Source organism: Saimiri boliviensis, chromosome 20, assembly GCF_048565385.1.
Source record: "Saimiri boliviensis isolate mSaiBol1 chromosome 20, mSaiBol1.pri, whole genome shotgun sequence".
In the NCBI taxonomy this organism is placed as follows: Eukaryota; Metazoa; Chordata; class Mammalia; order Primates; family Cebidae; genus Saimiri; species Saimiri boliviensis.
Genome location: NC_133468.1, coordinates 31,880,901 through 31,900,478, shown reverse-complemented (window position 1 = coordinate 31,900,478; position 19,578 = coordinate 31,880,901). Strand labels below are relative to the sequence as shown.

The 19,578-nt window shown below is 52.3% G+C and overlaps 3 protein-coding genes across 3 annotated transcripts; all 3 read right to left on the bottom strand.

Annotated features, from left to right (window-relative positions):
• Positions 1-109: 109 nt before the first annotated feature.
• LOC141582443 (uncharacterized) lies at positions 110-4,227 on the bottom strand (the record flags this gene model as incomplete). The annotated part of the gene is made up of 5 exons (XM_074390361.1): positions 110-159; positions 315-1,331; positions 2,184-2,422; positions 3,188-3,728; positions 3,867-4,227. Coding segments are annotated over 5 exons (2,208 nt in total), but the record flags the coding sequence as incomplete, so codon positions are not given.
• A 1,108-nt stretch (positions 4,228-5,335) lies between these two features.
• On the bottom strand, positions 5,336-8,064 carry LOC141582442 (uncharacterized). The gene is made up of 4 exons (XM_074390360.1): positions 6,927-8,064; positions 6,679-6,837; positions 5,448-6,380; positions 5,336-5,358 (listed from the first exon to the last, which is right to left on the bottom strand). Exons 1-4 carry the CDS (start codon positions 8,062-8,064, stop codon positions 5,336-5,338), a joined length of 2,253 nt encoding a protein of 750 aa, XP_074246461.1.
• A 76-nt stretch (positions 8,065-8,140) lies between these two features.
• LOC120360365 (uncharacterized) lies at positions 8,141-19,357 on the bottom strand. Its single transcript, XM_074390359.1, has 10 exons — positions 19,297-19,357; positions 14,710-16,976; positions 14,364-14,536; positions 12,908-13,903; positions 12,533-12,736; positions 12,018-12,361; positions 11,478-11,612; positions 10,032-11,171; positions 8,600-9,650; positions 8,141-8,510 (listed from the first exon to the last, which is right to left on the bottom strand). Exons 1-10 carry the CDS (start codon positions 19,355-19,357, stop codon positions 8,141-8,143), a joined length of 6,741 nt encoding a protein of 2,246 aa, XP_074246460.1.
• Positions 19,358-19,578: the final 221 nt, after the last annotated feature.

Sequence of the window (19,578 nt, the reverse complement as noted above, 5' to 3'; positions counted from 1 at the left end):
TGTTGTGTCGGTGGCAGGAATTGAAGAGGGGTAGCAGGGAGTACTCTGTGTGCTGGTCTCAGTGGTGGTGATTGAAGAGGTGAAGCTGGGTGTAGTGTGTGAAATGGTCTCAGTTGTGGTGATTGAAGATGTGACGCTGGGAGTACAGAGTAAGGTGGTCTCGGTGGTAAAGATTGAAGAGGTAAAACCAGCAGTAGTGTGTGTGGTGGTCTCGATGGTGATGATTGGAGAGGTGAAGCTGGACTTAGTGTGTGAGGTAGTCTCAGTGGTGGGGTTTGAAGAGGTAAAGCTGGGACTACTGTGTGAGGTGGTACCGGTGGTGGGGATTGAGGAAGTGAAACCATAAGTACTGTGTGGGTGGCTCTTCGTGGTCGAGATTGAAGAGGTGAAGCTGGGAGTACTGTGTGAGGTGGTCTTAGTGGTGGGTATTGAAGAGGTGAAGCTGAGAGTACTGTGTGAGGTAGTCTTGGAGGTTGCGGTTGAAGAACTGAAGCTGGGAGTACTGTGTGAGGTGGTCTCAGTGGTGGGGATTGAAGAGGTGAAGCTGGGAGTACCATGTGAGGTCATCTTGGTGGTGGGGATTGAAGAGGTGATGCTGGGAGTACTGTGTGAGGTGGTCTCAGTGGTGGGGACTGAAGAAGTGAAGCTGGGAGTACCATGTGAGGTCATCTCGGTGGTGGGGATTGAAGAGGTGAAGCTGAGAGTGCTGTGTGAGGTGATCTCGATGGTGGGGATTGAAGAAGTGAAGCTGGGAGTACTGTGTGAGGTGGTCTTGGTGGCGGGGATTGAAGTGAAGCTGGTAGTATTGCATGAGGTGGTCTTGGTGGTGACTATTGAAGAGGTGAAGCTGGGAGTACTGTGTGAGGTGGTCTCAGTGGTTGGGATTGAGGAAGTGAAGCTGGGAGTACTGTGTGAGGTCATCTCGGTGGTGGGGATTGAAGAGGTGATGCTGGGAGTACTGTGGGAGGTCGTCTCAGTGGTGGGGATTGAAGAGGTGAAACTGAGAGTGCTGTGTGTTGTGATCTTGGTGGTGGGGATTGAAGAGGTGAAGCTGGGAGTGCTGTGTGAGGTGGTCTTGGTGGTGGGAATTGAAGAGGTGAAGCTGGGAGTACTGTATGAGGTGGTCTGAGTAGAGACTATTGAAGAGGTGAAGCTGGGAGTACTGTGTGAGGTGGTCTCAGTGGTCGGGATTGAGGAAGTGAAGCTGGGAGTACTGTGTGAGGTGGTCTTGGTGGTGGGTATTGAAGGGGTGAAGTTGGAAGTAGTGTATGAGGTTGTCTCAGTGGTGGGTATTGAAGAGGTGAAGCTGGGAGTAGTGTGAGAGGTGGTATCTGTGGTGGGGATTGTAGAAGTAAAGGTGGGAGTACTGCCTGAGGTGGTCTCGGTGGTGAGGATTGAAGAAGTGAAGCTGGGAGTACTGTGTGAGGTCGTCTCGGTGGTGGGGCTTGAAGAGGTGAACCTGGGAGTACTGTGTGAGGTGGTGTCAGTGGTGGGGATTGAAGAGGTGAAGCTGGGAGTACCGTGTGAGGTCATCTCCGTGGTGGGGATTGAAGAGGTGATGCTGGGAGTACTGTGTGAGGTGGTCTCAGTGGTGGGGGTTGAAGAGGTGAAGCTGGGAGTACTGTGGGAGGTGGTTTTGATGGTGGATGTTGAAGAGGAAAAGCTGGGTGTAGTGGGTGGAGTGGTCTTAGTTGTGATGATTGAAGAGGTGAAGCTGAGAGTACTGTGTGAGGTTGTCTCAGTTGTAGGAATTGAAGAGGTAAAGTGGGGAGTACTAAGTGAGGTGGTCTCTGTGGTGAAGATTGCAGAGGTGAAGCTGGGAGTACTGTGTGATGTAGTCTCTGTGGTGGGTACTGAAGAGGTGAAGCTGGGAGTAGTGTGAGAGGTGGTCTCTGTGGTGGGGATTGGATAGGTAAAGCTGGGAGTACTGTGTGAGGTTGTCTCAGTGGTGGGGATTGAAGAACTGAAGCTGGTAGTGGTGTATACAGTGGTCTCGGTTGTAAAGACTGAAGAGGTGAAACTAGGAGTACTCTGTAAGGTGGCCTCAGTGGTGGCTATTGAAGAGATGAAGCTGGGAGTACTGTCTATGGTGGTATCAGTGGTGGGTATTGAAGAGTTGAAGCTGGGAGTACTATGTGAGGTGGTCTCAGTGGTCAGGATTGAGGAAGTGAAGCTGGGAGTACTTTGTGAGGTGGTCTCAGTGGTGGGTATTGAAGATGTGAAGCTGAGAGTGCTGTGTGAGGTGGTCTTGGTGGTGGGTATTAAAGAGGTGAAGCTGGGAATGCTGTGTGAGGTGGTCTCGGTGGTGCGGATTGAAGAGGTAAAGCTGGGAGTACTCTGTGAGGTGGTCTTGGTGGTGACTATTGAAGAGGTGAAGCTGGGAGTAATGTGTGAGGTGGTCTCAATGGTCGGGATTGAGGAAGTGAAGCTGGGAGTACTCTGTGAGGTGTTCTTGGTGGTGGGTAATGAAGAGGTAAAGATGGGAGTACCCTGTGAGGTGTTCTTGGTGGTGGTTAATGAAGAGGTAAAGATGGGAGTACTCTGTGAGGTGTTCTTGGTGGTGGGCAATGAAGAGGTAAAGATGGGAGTACTCTGTGAGGTGTTCTTGGTGGTGAGTAATGAAGAGGTAAAGCTGGGAGTGCTGTGTGAGTTGGTCATGGTGGTTAAGATTGAAGAGGTGAAGCTGGGTGTAGTGTGTGAGGTGGTTTCGGTGGTGCGGATTGAAGAAGTGAAGCTAGGAGTACTCTGTGATGTGTTCTCGGTGGTGGGTATTGAATAGGTGAAGCTGGGAGTGCTGTGTGAGCTGGTCATGGTGGTGAGGATTGAAGAGGTGAAGCTGGGAGTAGTATAAGAGGTGCTCTCCATGGTGGAGATTGAAGATGTGAAGCTGGGGGTATTTTGTGAGGTGGTCTTGATGGTGATTGTTGAAGAGGTAGAGCTGGGTGTAGTGTGTGAAGTGGCCTTGGTTGTGATGATTGAAGAGGTGAAGCTGGGAGTACGTTGTGATGTGGTCTTGGTAGTGAAGATTGAAGAGGTGAAGAGGGGAATACTGTATGAGGTTGTGTCTGTGGTAGGAATTGAAGAAGTGAAGCTGGGAATACTGTGTGAGGTGATATTGGTGGTCGGAATTGAAGAGGTGAAGCTGGGAGTAGTGTATGAGTTGGTCGTGGTGGTGGGGATTGAAGATGTGAAACTGGGAGTATTGTGTGAGGTGGTGTTGATGGTGGTTGTTAAAGAGGTAACACTGGGTGTAGTGTGTGAAGTGGTCTCGGTTGTGATGATTGATGAGGTGAAGCTGGGAGTACTGTATGTGGTCGTATCGGCGGTGGGAATTGAAGAGGTAAAACTGGTAGGACCGTGAGGGGTGGTCTCTGTGGTGATGATTGAAGAGGTGAAGCTGGAAGTAGTGTGTGAGGTTGTCTTGGTGGTGGGGATTGAAGAGGTGATGCTGGGAGTACTGTGGGAGGTGGTCTCAGTGGTGGGGATTGAAGAGGTGAAGCTGGGTGTAGTGTGTGAGGTCATCTCGGTGGTGGGGATTGAAGAGGTGATACTGGGAGTACTGTGTGAGGTGGTCTCAGTGGTGGGGATTGAAGAAGTGAAGCTGGGAGTACTGCGTGAGGTGGTCTTGGTGGTGACTATTGAAGAGGTGAAGCTGGGAGTACTGTGTGAGGTGGTCTCAGTGGTGGGGATTGAGGAAGTGAAGCTGCGAGTGCTCCATGAGGTGGTCTCTATGGTGGGTATTGAGAAGGTGAAGCTGGGAGTAGTGTGAGAGGTGGTCTCTGTGGTGCGGATTGAAGAAGTGAAGTTGAAAGTAGTGCGTGAGGTGGTCTTGGTGGTGGGGATTGAAGAGGTGAAGCCGGAAGTACCATGAAAGGTGGTCTCAGTGGTGGGAATTAAAGAAGTGAAGCTGGGAGTACTCTGTGAGGTGGTCTCAGTGGTAGATATTGAAGAGGTGAGGCTCGGAGTACTCTGTGAGGTGGCCTTGGTGGTGGCTATTGAAGAAGTGAAGCTGGGAGTACTGTATGAGGTAGTCTTAGTGGTCGAGATTGAGGAAGTGAAGCTGGGAGTACTCTGTGAGGTGGCCTCGGTGGTGAGTATTGAAGAGGTGAAGCTGAGAGTGCTGTGTGATGTGATCTTGGTGGTGGGTATTGAAGAGGTGAAGCTGGGAGTACTGTGTGAGGTGGTCTGGGTAGTGACTGTTGAAGAGGTGAAGCTGGGAGTACTGTGTGAGGTGGTCTCAGTGGTCGGGATTGAGGAAGTGAAGCTAGGAGTACTGTGTGAGGTGGTCTCAGTGGTCGGGATTGAAGAGGTGAAGCTGAGTGTACTGTGTGAGGTGGTCTCTGTGGTGAGGATTGAAGAGGTAAAGCTGGAAGTACTGCCTGAGGTGGTCTTGGTGATGGGGATTGAAGAAGTGAAACTGGGAGTACTCTGTGAGGTGGTCTCAGTAGTGGGTATTGAAGAGGTGAAGCTTAGAGTACTGTGTGAGGTGGTCATAGTGGTGGGGAATGAGGAGGAGACACTTGGAGTACTGAGTGAGGTGCTCTCGGTGGTGGGTATTGAAGAGGTGAAGCTAGGAGTAGTGTTTGAGGTGGCCTCTATGGTGGGGATTGGAGAGGTGAAGCTGGAAGTAGTGTGTGAGGTTGTCTTGGTCGTGGGGATTGAACAGCTGACACTTGGAGTAGTGTGTGGGGTGGTCTCCGTGGTAGATTTCAAAGAGGTGAAGCTGGGAGTACTTTGTGAGATCGTCTCGGTTGTGGGGATTGAAGAACTGAAGCTGGAAGTAGTGTGTAAGGTGGTCTCGGTTGTGAAGATTGAAGAGGTAAGGCCGGTAGTACTGTGTGAGGTGGTCTCAGTGGTGGCTATTGAAGAAGTAAAGCTGGGAGTACTGTGTACTGTGGTCTCGGTCGTGGGGATTGAAGAGGTAAAGCTGGGAGTACTGCCTGAGGAGGTCTCGGTGGTGGGGATTGAAGGAGTGAAACTGGGAGTACTGTGTGAGGTGGTCTTGCTGGTGGGTATTGAAGAGGTGAAGCTGGAAGTAGTGTGTGAGGTTGTCTTGGTGGTGGGTATTGAAGAGGTGAAGCTGGGAGTAGCGTGAGAGGTGGTCTTTGCGGTGGGGATTGTAGAAGTAAAGCTGGGAGTACTGCCTGAGGTGGTCTCGGTGGTGAGGATTGAAGAAGTGAAGCTGGGAGTACTGTGTGACGTGGTCCCGGTGGTGGGGATTGAAATGGTGAACCTGGGAGTACTGTGTGAAATTGTCTCAGTGGTGAAGATTGAAGAGGTGAAGCTAGGACTAGTGTGTGAGGTGGTCTCTGTGGTGGGGATTGGAGAGGTGAAGCTAGAAGTCGTGTGAAAGGTTGTCTTGGTGGTGAGGATTGGAGAGGTGACGCTAGGAGTAGTGTGTGGGGTGGTCTCTGTGGTGGGTTTTGAAGAGGTGAAGCTGGGAGTACTGTGTGAGGTGGTCATAGTCGTGGGGATTGAAGAGGTGACGGTTGGAGTACTGTGTGAGGTGGTCTCGGTGGTGGGTATTGAAGAGGTGAAACTAGGAGTAGTGTTAGAGGTGGTCTCTGTGGTGGGTATTGAAGAAGTGAAACTGGGAGTACTGTGTGAGATAGTCTTGGTGGTGGGTATTGAAGAGGTGAAGTTGGAAGTAGTGTATGAGGTTGTCTCAGTGGTGGATATTGAAGAGGTGAAGCTGGGAGTAGTGTGAGAGGTGGTCTCTGTGGTAGGGATTGTAGAGGTAAAGGTGGGAGTACTGCCTGAGGTGGTCTCGGTGGTGAAGTTTGAAGAAGTGAAGCTGGGAGTACTGTGTGACGTGGTTCCGGTGGTGGGGATTGAAAAGGTGAACCTGGGAGTACTGTGTGAGATTGTCTCGGTGGTGAAGATTGAAGAAGTAAAGCTAGGACGAGTGTGTGAGGGGGTCTCTGTGGTGGGGATTGGAGAGGTGAAACTAGAAGTCGTGTGTGAGGTTGTCTTGGTGGTGAGGATTGGAGAGGTGACACTGGGAGTAGTTTGTGGGGTGGTCTCTATGGTGCGTTTTGAAGAGGTGAAGCTGGGAGTACTGTGTGAGGTGGTCTCAGTGGTCGGGATTGAAGAGGTGAAGCTGGGTGTTCTGTGTGAGGTGGCCTCTGTGGTGAGGATTGAAGAGGTAAAGCTGGGAATACTGCCTGAGGTGGTCTCGGTGGTGGGGATTGAAGAAGTGAAACTGGGAGTACTCTGTGAGGTGGTCTCGGTAGTGGGTATTGAAGAGGTGAAACTGGGAGTACTCTGTGAGGTGGTCATAGTGGTGGGGAATGAGGAGGAGACACTTGGAGTACTGAGTGAGGTGCTCTCGGTGGTGGGTATTGAAGAGGTGAAGCTAGGAGTAGTGTTTGAGGTGGCCTCTGTGGTGGGGATTGGAGAGGTGAAGCTGGAAGTAGTGTGTGAGGTTGTCTTGGTCGTGGGGATTGAACAGCTGACACTTGGAGTAGTGTGTGGGGTGGTCTCCGTGGTGGGTTTCAAAGAGGTGAAGCTGGGAGTACTTTGTGAGATCGTCTCCGTTGTGGGGATTGAAGAACTGAAGCTGGAAGTAGTGTGTAAGGTGGTCTCGGTTGTGAAGATTGAAGAGGTAAGGCCAGTAGTACTGTGTGAGGTGGTCTCAGTGGTGGCTATTGAAGAGGTGAAGCTGGGAGTACTGTGTACTGTGGTCTCGGTCGTGGGGATTGAAGAGGTAAAGCTGGGAGTACTGCCTGAGGTGGTCTCGGTGGTGGGGATTGAAGTAGTGAAACTGGGAGTACTGTTTGAGGTGGTCTTGCTGGTGGGTATTGAAGAGGTGAAGCTGGAAGTAGTGTGTGAGGTTGTCTTGGTGGTGGGTATTGAAGAGGTGAAGCTGGGAGTAGCGTGAGAGTTGGTCTTTGCGGTGGGGATTGTAGAAGTAAAGCTGGGAGTACTGCCTGAGGTGGTCTCGGTGGTGAAGATTGAAGAAGTGAAGCTGGGAGTACTGTGTGACGTGGTCCCGGTGGTGGGGATTGAAAAGGTGAACCTGGGAGTACTGTGTGAGATTGTCTCAGTGGTGAAGATTGAAGAGGTGAAGCTAGGACTAGTGTGTGAGGTGGTCTCTGTGGTGGGGATTGGAGAGGTGAAGCTAGAAGTCGTGTGAAATGTTGTCTCGGTAGTGAGGATTGGAGAGGTGACGCTGGGAGTAGTGTGTGGGGTGGTCTCTGTGGTGGGTTTTGAAGAGGTGAAGCTGGGAGTACTGTGTGAGGTGGTCATAGTCGTGGGGATTGAAGAGGTGACGGTTGGAGTACTGTGTGAGGTGGTCTCGGTGGTGGGTATTGAAGAGGTGAAACTAGGAGTAGTGTTAGAGGTGGTCTCTGTGGTGGGTATTGAAGAAGTGAAACTGGGAGTACTGTGTGAGATGGTCTTGGTGGTGGGTATTGAAGAGGTGAAGTTGGAAGTAGTGTATGAGGTTGTCTCAGTGGTGGATATTGAAGAGGTGAAGCTGGGAGTAGTGTGAGAGGTGGTCTCTGTGGTAGGGATTGTAGAGGTAAAGGTGGGAGTACTGCCTGAGGTGGTCTCGGTGGTGAGGTTTGAAGAAGTGAAGCTGGGAGTACTGTGTGACGTGGTTCCGGTGGTGGGGATTGAAAAGGTGAACCTGGGAGTACTGTGTGAGATTGTCTCACTGGTGAAGATTGAAGAGGTGAAGCTAGGACTAGTGTGTGAGGTGGTCTCTGTGGTGGGGATTGGAGAGGTGAAGCTAGAAGTCGTGTGTGAGGTTGTCTTGGTGGTGAGGATTGGAGAGGTGACGCTGGAAGTAGTTTGTGGGGTGGTCTCTGTGGTGGGTTTTGAAGAGGTGAATCTGGGAGTACTGCGTGAGGTGGTCTCAGTGGTCGGGATTGAAGAGGTGAAGCTGGGTGTTCTGTGTGAGGTGGCCTCTGTGGTGAGGATTGAAGAGGTAAAGCTGGGAGTACTGCCTGAGGTGGTCTCGGTGGTGGGGATTGAAGAAGTGAAACTGGGAGTACTCTGTGAGGTGGTCTCAGTAGTGGGTATTGAAGAGGTGAAGCTTAGAGTACTGTGTGAGGTGGTCATAGTGGTGGGGAATGAGGAGGAGACACTTGGAGTACTGAGTGAGGTGCTCTCGGTGGTGGGTATTGAAGAGGTGAAGCTAGGAGTAGTGTTTGAGGTGGCCTCTATGGTGGGGATTGGAGAGGTGAAGCTGGAAGTAGTGTGTGAGGTTGTCTTGGTCGTGGGGATTGAACAGCTGACACTTGGAGTAGTGTGTGGGGTGTTCTCCGTGGTGGATTTCAAAGAGGTGAAGCTGGGAGTACTTTGTGAAGTCGTCTCGGTTGTGGGGATTGAAGAACTGAAGCTGGAAGTAGTGTGTAAGGTGGTCTCGGTGGTAAGAATTGCAGAAGTGAAACTGGGAGTACTGTGTGAGGTGGTCTTGCTGGTGCGTATTGAAGAGGTGAAGCTGGGAGTAGTGTGAGAGGTGGTCTTTGCAGTGGGGATTGTAGAAGTAAAGGTGGGAGTACTGCCTGAGGTGGTCTCGGTGGTGAGGATTGAAGAAGTGAAGCTGGGAGTACTGTGTGACGTGGTCCCGGTGGTGGGGATTGAAAAGGTGAACCTGGGAGTACTGTGTGAAATTGTCTCGGTGGTGAAGATTGAAGAGGTGAAGCTAGGACTAGTGTGTGAGGTGGTCTCTGTGGTGGGGATTGGAGAGGTGAAGCTAGAAGTCGTGTGAAAGGTTGTCTTGGTGGTGAGGATTGGAGTGGTGATGCTGGGAGTGGTGTGTGGGGTGGTCTCTGTGGTGGGTTTTGAAGAGGTGAAGCTGGAAGTGCTGTGTGAGGTTGTCTTGGTGGTGGGGATTGAAGAGCTGAGGCTGGAAGTAGTATGTAATGTGGTTTCTGCTGTGAAAATTGAGGAGGTGAAACTGGGAGTACTGTGTAAGTTGGTCTTGGTGGTGACTATAGAAGAGGTGAAGCTGGGAGTACTGTGTGAGGTGGTCATAGTCGTGGGGATTGAAGAGGTGACGGTTGGAGTACTGTGTGAGGTGGTCTTGGTGGTTGGTATTGAAGAAGTGAAGCTGGAAGTAGTGTGAAAGGTGGTCTCTGTGGTTGGGATTGAAGAGGTAAAGCTGAGAGTACTGCCTGAGGTGGTCTCGGTGGTAGGAATTGAAGAAGTGAAGTTGAGAGTACTGTGTGAGGTGGTCCTGGTGGTGTGGATTGAAAAGGTAAAGCTGGGACTACTGTGTGAGGTTCTCTGGGAGGTGAAGATTGGAAAGGTGAAGCTAGGAGTAGTGTTTGAGGTAGTCTCTGTGGTGAAAATTGAAGAGATGAAGCTGGGAGTACTGTGTGAGGTGGTCTCAGTGGTGGATATTGAAGAGGTGAAGCTGGGAGTGCGGTGTGAGGTGGTCATCGCGGTGGGAATTAAAGAGGTGAAGCTCCAAGTACTGTGTGAGGTCGTCTCGGTGGTGGGTATTGAAGAGGTGAAGCTGGGAGTATTGTGTGTGGTGGTTTCGGTGGTGGGGAATGTTGTGAAGTTGGGAGTACTTTGTGAGGTGGTCTCGAAGGTGGTTGTTGAAGTGGTAAAGGTGGGTATAGTGTGTGCAGGGGTTCTGGCTGTGGTGATTGAAGAGGTGAAGCTGGGAGTAGTGTGTGAGCTGGTCTTGGTGGTGGCTATTGACGTGGTAAATATGGAAGTAGTGTGTAAGGTGCTTCCAGTTGTGAATATTGAAGAGGTGAAACTGGGAGTAGTGTGGGTGGTTGTCTCAGTGGTGGCGATTGAAGAGATGAAGTTGGGAGTGCTGTGTGAGGTGGTCTCTGTAGTGAAGATTGAAGAGGTGAAGCTAGTACTGTGTGAGGTGGTGTCAGTGATGGGGATTGAAGAGGTGTCGCTGGTAGTAGTGTGTGAGATGGTCTCAGTGGTGGGGACTGAAGAAGTGAAGCTGGGAGTAGTTTGTGAGGTGGTGTCAGTGGTGAAGATTGAACAGGTGAAGCTGGGAATACTGTGTGAGATGGTTGCAGTGGTGGGGATTGAAGAGGTGAAACTGGGAGTACTGTGTGAGGTGGTGTCTGTGGTGCCGACTGAACAGGTGAAGCTGGGAATGCTGTGTGACATGGTCTCAGTCATGGGGATTGAAGAGGTGAAACTGGGAGTACTATGTGAAGTGGTCTCAGTGATGGGGACTGAAGAGGTGAAGCTGTAAGTACTGTGTGATGTGGTGTAGGTGGTGGGGATCAAAGAGGTGAAACTGGCAGTGATGTGGGATGTGGTCTTGGAGGTGGGGATTGAAGAAGTGAAGCTGGGAGTACTGCCCGAGGTGGTCTCGGTAGTGGGGATTGAAGAGGTGATGCTGGGAGTACTGTGTGAGGTGGTCTCAGTGGTGGGGATTGAAGAGGTGAAGCTCGGAGTACTGTGTGAGGTAGACTCGGTGGTTGTTGGAGAGGTAAAGCTGTATGTAGTGTGTAAAGTGGTCTTGGTTTTGGTGACTGACGAGGTGAAGCTGGGAGTACTGTGTGAGGTGGTCTCAGTGGTGGAGATTGAAGAGGTGAAGCCGGGAGTAGTGTGTGAGGTTGTCTCGGTGGTAGGGATTGAAGAGGTGAACCTGGGAGTACTTTGTGATGCAGTCTCAGTTGTGGGGATTAAAGAGGTGAAGATGGGAGAACTGTGTGGGGTGGTCTCGGTTGTTTGGATTGAAGAGGTGAAGCTAGGAGTACTATATGAGGTGGTCTCAGTGGTGGGGTTTGAAGACATGAAGTTGGGAGTACTGCGTGAGGTGATCTTGGCAGTGGGTATTGAAGAGGTGAAGGTGGGAGTAGTATTTGAGGTGATCTCAGAGGTGGGGATTGAAGAGGTGAAGCTAGGAATACTACGTGAGGTGGTCTCACTGGTAGGGATGGAAGAGGTGGAGCTGGGAGTTCTGTGTGAGGTGGTCACAGTGGTGGGGATGGAAGAGGTGAAGCTTGGAGTACTGTGTGAGGTGGTCTTTGTGGTAAGGATTGAAGAGGTAAAGCTTGGAGTACTGTGTGATGTGGTCTGGGTAGTGAAGATTGAAGAGGTGAAGCGGGGAATACTATGTGAGGTTGTCTCGGTGGTAGGAATTGAAGAGGTGAAAGTGGGAGTACTGTGTGAGGTGGTCTTGGTGGTTGGGATTGAAGAGGTAACGCTGGGAGTACAGTGTGAGGGGGTCTCGGTGGCAGCTATTGATGGGGTGAAGCTGGAAGTAGTGTGTAAAGTGTTCTCGGTGGTAAAGATTGTAGACGTGAAGCTGGGAGTACTCAGTAAGGTGGTCTCGGTGGTGAGGATTGAAGAAGTGAAGTTGCGAGTACTGTTTGAGGTTGTCTCTGTGGTGAAGATTGAAGAGGTGAAGCTGGGAGTACTGTGTGAGGTGGTCTCAGTGGTGGCTATTGAAGAAGTAGAGCTGGGAGGACTGTGTGAGGTGGTCACAATGGTGAAGATTGAAGAGGTGAAACTGGGAGTAGTGTGTGAGGTAGTCTCTATGGTGGGGATTGAAGAGGTGAAGCTGGGAGTGCTGTGTGAGGTGGTCTGTGTGGTGGGGATTGAAGAGGTGAAGCTGGTAGTACTGTGTGAGGTGGTCTCTGTGGTGGAGATTGAAGAGGTAAAGCTGAGAGTACTGCCTGAGGTGGTCCTAGTGGTGGGGATTGAAGAAGTGAAGCTGGGAGTACTGTTTGAAGTGGTCTCAGTGGAGAAGATTGAATAGGTGACGCTGGGTGTATTGTGTGAGGTGGTCTTGGTGGTGAATATTGAAGAGGTGAAGCTTGTAGTAGTGTGTAAGGTGGTCTTGGTGGTTTGGATTGAAGAGGTGAAGCTGGGAGTGCTGTGTGTGGTGCTCTCAGTGTTGGGTATTGAAGAGGTAAAGCTGGAAGTACTGTGTGAGGTGGCTTCAGTGGTAGGCATTGAAGAGGTGAAGATGGGAGTGCTGTGTGAGGTGAAGTCAGTGTTGGGTATTGAAGAGGTGAAGCTGGGACTGCTGTTTGAGGTGGTCTCTGTGGTGAATATTGAAGAGGTGAAGCTGGGAGTACTGTGTGAGGTGGTCTCAGTGCTTGTGATTGAAGAGGTGAAATTCAGAGTACTGGGTGAGGTGGTTTCAGTGCTGGGGATTGAAGAGGTGAAGCTGGGAGTAGTGTGTGATGTGGTCTCGGTGGTGGGGATTGAAGAGGTGATACTGGGAGTACTATGTGAGGTGGTCTCGGTGCTGGTGATTGAAGAAGTGAAGCTGGGAGTACTGTGTGAGGTCTCAGTGCTCGTGATTGAAGAGGTGAAATTGGGAGTACTGGGTGAGGTGGTCTCAGTGCTGGTGATTGAAGAAGTCAAGCTGGGAGTACTGTGTGCTGTGGTCTCAGTGCTGGTGATTGAAGAGGTGAAGCTGGGAGTACTGTGTGAGGTGGTCTCAGTGGTGGGGATTAAAGAGGTGAATATGGGAGTACTGTCTGAGATCATCTTGGTGCTAGTGATTGAAGAGGTGAAGCTGGGAGTACTGTGTGAGGTGGTTTTTGTGGCCTCTGTGGTCTCAGTGGTGGGGATTGAAGAAATGAACCTGGGAGTACTGTGTGAGGTGGTCTCTGTGGTGAAGATTGAAGAGGTGAAGCTGGGAGTACTGTGTGAGGTGGTCTCAGTGCTGGTGATTGAAGAAGTGAAGCCGGGAGTACTGTGTGAGGTGGCCTCAGTGCTGGTGATTGAAGAGGTGAAATTGGGAGTACTGTGTGAGGTAGTCTCTGTGGTGAAGATTGAAGAGATGAAGCTGGAAGTACTGTGTGAGGTGATCTCAGTGCTGGGGATTGAAGAGGTGAATATGGGAGTACTGTGTGAGATCATCTCGGTGCTGGTGAGTGAAGAGGTGAAGCTGGGGGTACTGTGTGAGGCAATCTCTGTGGTCTCTGTGGTCTCAGTGGTGGGGATTGAAGAGGTGAACCTGGGAGTACTGTGTGAGGTGGTCTCTGTGGTGAAGATTGAAGAGGTGAAGCTGGGAGTACTGTGTGAGGTGGTCTCAGTGGTGGAGATTGAAGAGGTGATGCTGGGAGTACTGGCTGAGGTGGTCTCGGTGCTGGTGATTGAAGAAGTGAATCTGGGAGTACTGTGTGAGGTGGTCTCAGTGGTGGGGATTGAAGAGGGGAATATGGGAGTACTGTGTGAGATCGTGTCGGTGCTGGTGATTGAAGAGGTGAAGCTGGGAGTACTGTGTGAGGTGGTCTCTGTGGTCTCTCTGGTCTCAGTAGTGGGGATTGAAGAGGTGAACCTGGGAGTACCGTGTGAGGTGGTCTCTGTGGTGAAGATTGAAGAGGTGAAGCTGGGAGTACTGTGTGAGGTGGTCTCAGTGGTAGAGATTGAAGAGGTGATGCTCAGAGTACTGTGTGAGGTGGTCTCGGTAGTGGGGATTGAAGAGGTGACACTGGGAGTACTATGTGAGGTGGTCTCAGTGCTGGTAATTGAAGAAGTGAAGCTGGGATTACTGTGTGAGGTGGTCTCGGTGGTGGGGATTGAAGAGGTGAAATTGGGAGTACTGGGTGAGGTGGTCTCAGTGCTGGTGATTGAAGAGGTAAAATTGGGAGTACTGCATGAGGTGGTCTTGGTGGTGGGGATTGAAGAGGTGACACTGGGAGTACTGTGTGAGGTGGTCATGGTGCTGGTGATTGAAGAGGTGAAGCTGGGAGTACTGTGTGAGGTGATTTTGGAGTTGGGGATTGAAGAAGTAAAACTGGAAGTACTGTGTGAGGTTGTCTCAGTGCTGGTGATTGAAGAAGTGAAGCTGGGAGTGCTCTGTGAGGTGGTCTCGGTGCTGGTGATTGAAGAGGTGAAATTGGGAGTACTGGGTGAGGTGGTCTCAGTGCTGGTGATTGAAGAAGTGAAGCTGGGAGTACTGTGTGAGGTGGTCTCAGTGCTGGTGATTGAATAGGTGAAATTGGGAGTACTGTGTGAGGTGGTCTCGGTGGTGGGGATTGAAGAGGTGACACTGGGAGTACTGTATGAGGTTGTCTCAGTGCTGATGATTGAAGAAGTGAAGCTGGGAGTACTGTGTGAGGTGGTCTCGGTGGTGGGGATTGAAGAGGTGAAATTGGGAGTACTGGGTGAGGTGGTCTCAGTGCTGGTGATTGAAGAAGTGAAGCTGGGAGTACTGTGTGAGGTGGTCTCAGTGCTGGTGATTGAAGAGGTGAAATTGGGAGTACTGTGTGAGGTGGTCTCAAGGGTGAGGACTGAAGAGGTGACATTGGGAGTACTGTGTGAGGTTGTCTCGGTGCTGGTAATTGAAGAAGTGAAGCTGGGAGTACTGTGTGAGGTGGTCTTGGTGCTGGTGATTGAAGAGGTGAAATTGGGAGTACTGGGTGAGGTGGTCTCAGTGCTGGTGATTGAAGAAGTGAAGCTGGGAGTACTGTGTGAGGTGGTCTCGGTGCTGGTGATTGAAGAGGTGAAATTGGGAGTACTGTGTGAGGTGGTCTCGGTGGTGAGGACTGAAGAGGTGACATTGGGAGTACTGTGTGAGGTTGTCTCGGTGCTGGTAATTGAAGAAGTGAAGCTGGGAGTACTGTGTGAGGTGGTCTTGGTGCTGGTGATTGAAGAGGTGAAATTGGGAGTACTGGGTGAGGTGGTCTCAGTGCTGGTGATTGAAGAAGTGAAGCTGGGAGTACTGTGTGAGGTGGTCTCAGTGCTGGTGATTGAAGAGGTGAAATTGGGAGTACTGTGTGAGGTGGTCTCAAGGGTGAGGACTGAAGAGGTGACATTGGGAGTACTGTGTGAAGTTGTCTCGGTGCTGGTAATTGAAGAAGTGAAGCTGGGAGTACTGTGTGAGGTGGTCTTGGTGCTGGTGATTGAAGAGGTGAAATTGGGAGTACTGGGTGAGGTGGTCTCAGTGCTGGTGATTGAAGAAGTGAAGCTGGGAGTACTGTGTGAGGTGGTCTCGGTGCTGGTGATTGAAGAGGTGAAATTGGGAGTACTGTGTGAGGTGGTCTCGGTGGTGAGGACTGAAGAGGTGACATTGGGAGTACTGTGTGAGGTTGTCTCGGTGCTGGTAATTGAAGAAGTGAAGCTGGGAGTACTGTGTGAGGTGGTCTTGGTGCTGGTGATTGAAGAGGTGAAATTGGGAGTACTGGGTGAGGTGGTCTCAGTGCTGGTGATTGAAGAAGTGAAGCTGGGAGTACTGTGTGAGGTGGTCTCGGTGCTGGTGATTGAAGAGGTGAAATTGGGAGTACTGTGTGAGGTGGTCTCGGTGGTGAGGACTGAAGAGGTGACATTGGGAGTACTGTGTGAGGTTGTCTCGGTGCTGGTAATTGAAGAAGTGAAGCTGGGAGTACTGTGTGAGGTGGTCTTGGTGCTGGTGATTGAAGAGGTGAAATTGGGAGTACTGGGTGAGGTGGTCTCAGTGCTGGTGATTGAAGAAGTGAAGCTGGGAGTACTGTGTGAGGTGGTCTCGGTGCTGGTGATTGAAGAGGTGAAATTGGGAGTACTGTGTGAGGTGGTCTCGGTGGTGAGGACTGAAGAGGTGACATTGGGAGTACTGTGTGAGGTTGTCTCGGTGCTGGTAATTGAAGAAGTGAAGCTGGGAGTACTGTGTGAGGTGGTCTTGGTGCTGGTGATTGAAGAGGTGAAATTGGGAGTACTGGGTGAGGTGGTCTCAGTGCTGGTGATTGAAGAAGTGAAGCTGGGAGTACTGTGTGAGGTGGTCTCGGTGCTGGTGATTGAAGAGGTGAAATTGGGAGTACTGTGTGAGGTGGTCTCGGTGGTGAGGACTGAAGAGGTGACATTGGGAGTACTGTGTGAGGTTGTCTTGGTGCTGGTGATTGAAGAGGTGAAGCTGGGAGTACTGTGTGAGGTGGTCTCAGTGCTGGTGATTGAAGAAGTGAAGCTAGAGGTACTGTGGGATGTGATCTCAGTGATGGTGGTGAACAAGTTTGTTGTAGGAGTCGTGGCTGTTTCTGTGGTCCGGAGCACAGAAGAGGTGGGTGGGAGAGTAATAGTGGTGGACAATATACCTGTTGTACTTGTGGAAAAGGTGATTTTGGTCGTGGAGTCTGGGACAGTGCTAGTGGGAAAAGTAGGGTGGGTGATCTCAGGTGTAGGTGTAGACCTGGTGATGGTAGTGGGGAGTGTGGTCACCAAGGTAGATGGAGGGGTGGTGTTTGTGGTATGACTGGTGATCGTTTCTGTGCTCGGGACAGGTGTGGAAGATAAAATGCTGCTGGTGAGTGTTGATAACATATTAGTGGCTGTGGGCTGAGAGGCCATAGTTGTCATGGAAGTCACTGTCTTTGTGGAAGTGGTTGAGGAAGTGATGGGGGTGGTAGAAGTCACTGCTGTTGTGAGGGGCGTAAACACGGGAGTTGGGGACAGGGTCGTATGGACGCTTCCAGTGGGCAGGGTCGTCCTTTCTGTGGTTCTAGTTGTAGAGGAGATCGTAGTGTGGAAGGCCGTGTGTGTGGCTGAGACAGAGGAGGAGGGTGGCACCATCACTGTGGGAGTTTCCCTTGCCGTGGTGATAGAGGGAGAAGAGGTCACCGCTGACGTTCCTTCCTCGGTAGTGGTAATAGGGTAAGTGCTGGTGACGGTGGCCACTGGCGTCTGCGTCTCGGGAGTGGGGGTGTAAGAGCTGGTGAAGGCCACCTGCGTCGTGGTCACACAGATGGAGGTGGGGTGGGAGACGGTGATTATAAAGCTCGTTGGATACGCGCACTCAGTGGTGGCCGCATAGACCAAGACAGTGGGTGGACTGGTTTCAACCTTGAAGGCAAACTTGGAGGCCGGGGTGGTGGAGGTGTTGGAACTGACTGGAGAACTGAGCAATGTTTCGGGGATGGGTGTGTCATGGGGGGAGGTAGTGCGAGTCATACGTGCATTTTCCCTGTGGCCTGGAGCGGGAGAGGCGATCTGGGGGACACCGAGTGGCCGCCCAGCCGCGCCTTTGGAGTGTGGAGAATTGCTGAGCGCGGCATGGGCTGCTTCCGCGGTGGGGAAAGGCACGGGAGAGATAGATGTGGCCGTGGATACAGGTCCTGCATTGGCGGCAGAGCAGAGGAATCCACGGGTAAGCCGGTGGGTCATGCTGTCACATCCCACCAAGTAAGCTCCCACTCACCCATTTTCCAGCCAGCATCACAGAGGGCAGGACATGCCACAGCTCACTCCTGCATGGGAGGCAGCTTGGAGCTGGGCGCTGTGGGGTGCTGGAGCTCCCTGCCTGTCTGCTCCCAGGGGGACAATGGGGCGTGAGAACCCTCATCCCTCACCTGGCCTTGGCCTCGTCAGGACCAGTCCTCCTGTCCTGGGATAGCGGAGCTTGGCAGAGCCTCCCTCCCTCCCTTCCCTTTACTGGACACACCTGAGACCCTCCTCCCTCTGCCCCTTTCTCTCCTCCCCCTGCCACTGCCTGGAGTCCTCCTGTCCTCCCATTAGCCTCTGCTCACACCTCTGCTTCTCCCCACACCCTGCTGCTCTCTGGGGTGACTCTCGCTTTCAAAGAGAAAAAGAGAAAACACACTATTTCCTGGGAGCAGGCGCATCACAGAAACCAGGAGACAGAACACTGCACAAAGACCACCCAGGTGGCTCATGCCTGTCATCCCAGCACTTTCTGAGGCTGAGACAGGTGATCACTTGAGGTCAGGAGTTCAAGACCAGTCTGGCCAACATGGTGAAACCCCATCTCTACTAAAACAATAATAATAATAATACTAACAAGCCAGATGTGTTGGCGTGCACCTCCTGAGGCAGGAGAATTACTTGAACCCGGAGGCAGAGGCTGCAGGGAGCCATGATTGCACCACTGCACTCCAACCCAGGCCACAGAGCAAGACTCCATCTCAAAAACGAAACAAACCTGCACAGAGAACACCAAGGAGAAAAAGAGGCTCAGCTCACGTGCTAATGACACCAAAGGGCATGGAGTGGGGACCACACGGAGAGGCGGAGAGACAGGATGGAGAAGGAAACTTCCAGAAAGAGCCACGTTGGTAGTGAGGAGTGAGTTCCAGAGACCTTAAGGCTTAGCGGTGAGTGTTCACCTCAAAAATAGACATAATCTTGGGCCAGGCGCGGTGGCTCACGCCTGTAATCCCAGCACTTTCAGAGACCGAGGCGGGCAGATCACGAGATCAGGAGTTGGAGACCAGCCTGACTAAGATGGTGAAATCTCACCTCTACTAAAAATACAAAAATAGCCAGGTGTGGTGACGGGCGCCTGTAATCCCAGCTACTCAGGAGGCTGAGGCAGAAGACTCGCTGGAACCCGAAAGGCGGAGGTTGCAGTGAGCTGAGATTGTGCCACTGCACTCCAGCCTGGGTGACAGAGCAAGATTCTGTGTCCAAGAGAAAAGATGTATTTTTCTACACCAATTCTGTTTCGGCCATAGGATTCATTAGTTTACAAGCATGAACCCCGGCCTGTGGATTTCAACCTATTTCACAATGGTGAGACTTCAGATCAGAGATCTGCCTGTCGGGGATGTCGGGGACAAGCAAGACAGGCAGCCCCAGCAGATGGGAAGTGGGAAGTACCGACCTCCTGCCCCTCACCTCAGGCACAGCACATCTTGTGGCTGAGAGCTGGGGTGTCACGTCCCAGCCTAGCTCTCGGGTGTCAGGAAAGTGAGGTCAGGGGTATGAGAACCCCCAGGCTACAGTCATTGACTCTGGACGTGGCCCTGGAGGTGACTGAGAAGGGGACTCATGGGCCTCTAGGGTGGACAGCCTGGGATCTGGGATCAGAAGAGACACTGGAGGGAGAGAGAAGGGAAGCACAGAGGAGTGGGGGGTGTCCCCGCAGGGTGGAAGAGAGAAGCCGGGGACCCCACGCCGGGTCAGCTCAGATGCACCCTTGGAAGTGAAGTGGACTTTAGAAGCTGCCCACCCCAGCTCTGGTGCCAACAGCTGTCCCCTGACACAGAAGTCTATCAAGGAGGGGAGGCCAGTGTGGAGGGGGCGCTGGGGCTGGGGGCGTGAGGCGGGTGACAAGGAGTCAAGGCAGGAAGGGCACTGCTCCGGGAAGACGTAACCCCCACCTTCCGCCCTGCATCTGCCATACAGGTCGGGTCGCAGCCCCTGCAACCTGCCCAATGCATGGCGGAGAGTGGCAGCGGGGACCTGGCTCCCTCGCTCCTTCCCAACCTGGCTTTTCCCTACACCTGGAGCTCTGAGAAACCCCTCCTCATGCCCCCGGCCCCCAGGCCAGGCCTGGGTTCTCCCTGCACACAGAACACCAAGCAGCCCCTCCTTATCCCGCCTCCCCAGGCCTCAGAGCCACCTGCCCGTCCCCTCCCCTGGAACATCAATCACATCAGGAGCTTCTCTCCGGCCCCTCCCGCCTCTCCCCCTCACCTGTGGCCCCTGGGGAGGCCTTGAGCATCCAGAGGAAGCCGAGGAAACACAGCAGCTGCATGGGCCCAGCGGGCAGGGGGCTGGGGCAGAGCAGGCTCCAGGGCCGGGACAGCGGCAGGGACGTGGCCCGAGGTGTGCACGAAATGAAGGTGCTGGTTATCTGTTCTGCTGAGCCTGAGAGTCACAGCCTCACCTTTGTACCGCCCCGCCTCACCCCTCTTCCCCCCTTCTCCCTGCATCCGGACAGACCGACGTCAGCGCTGTGGGAAGCAGGGACATGAG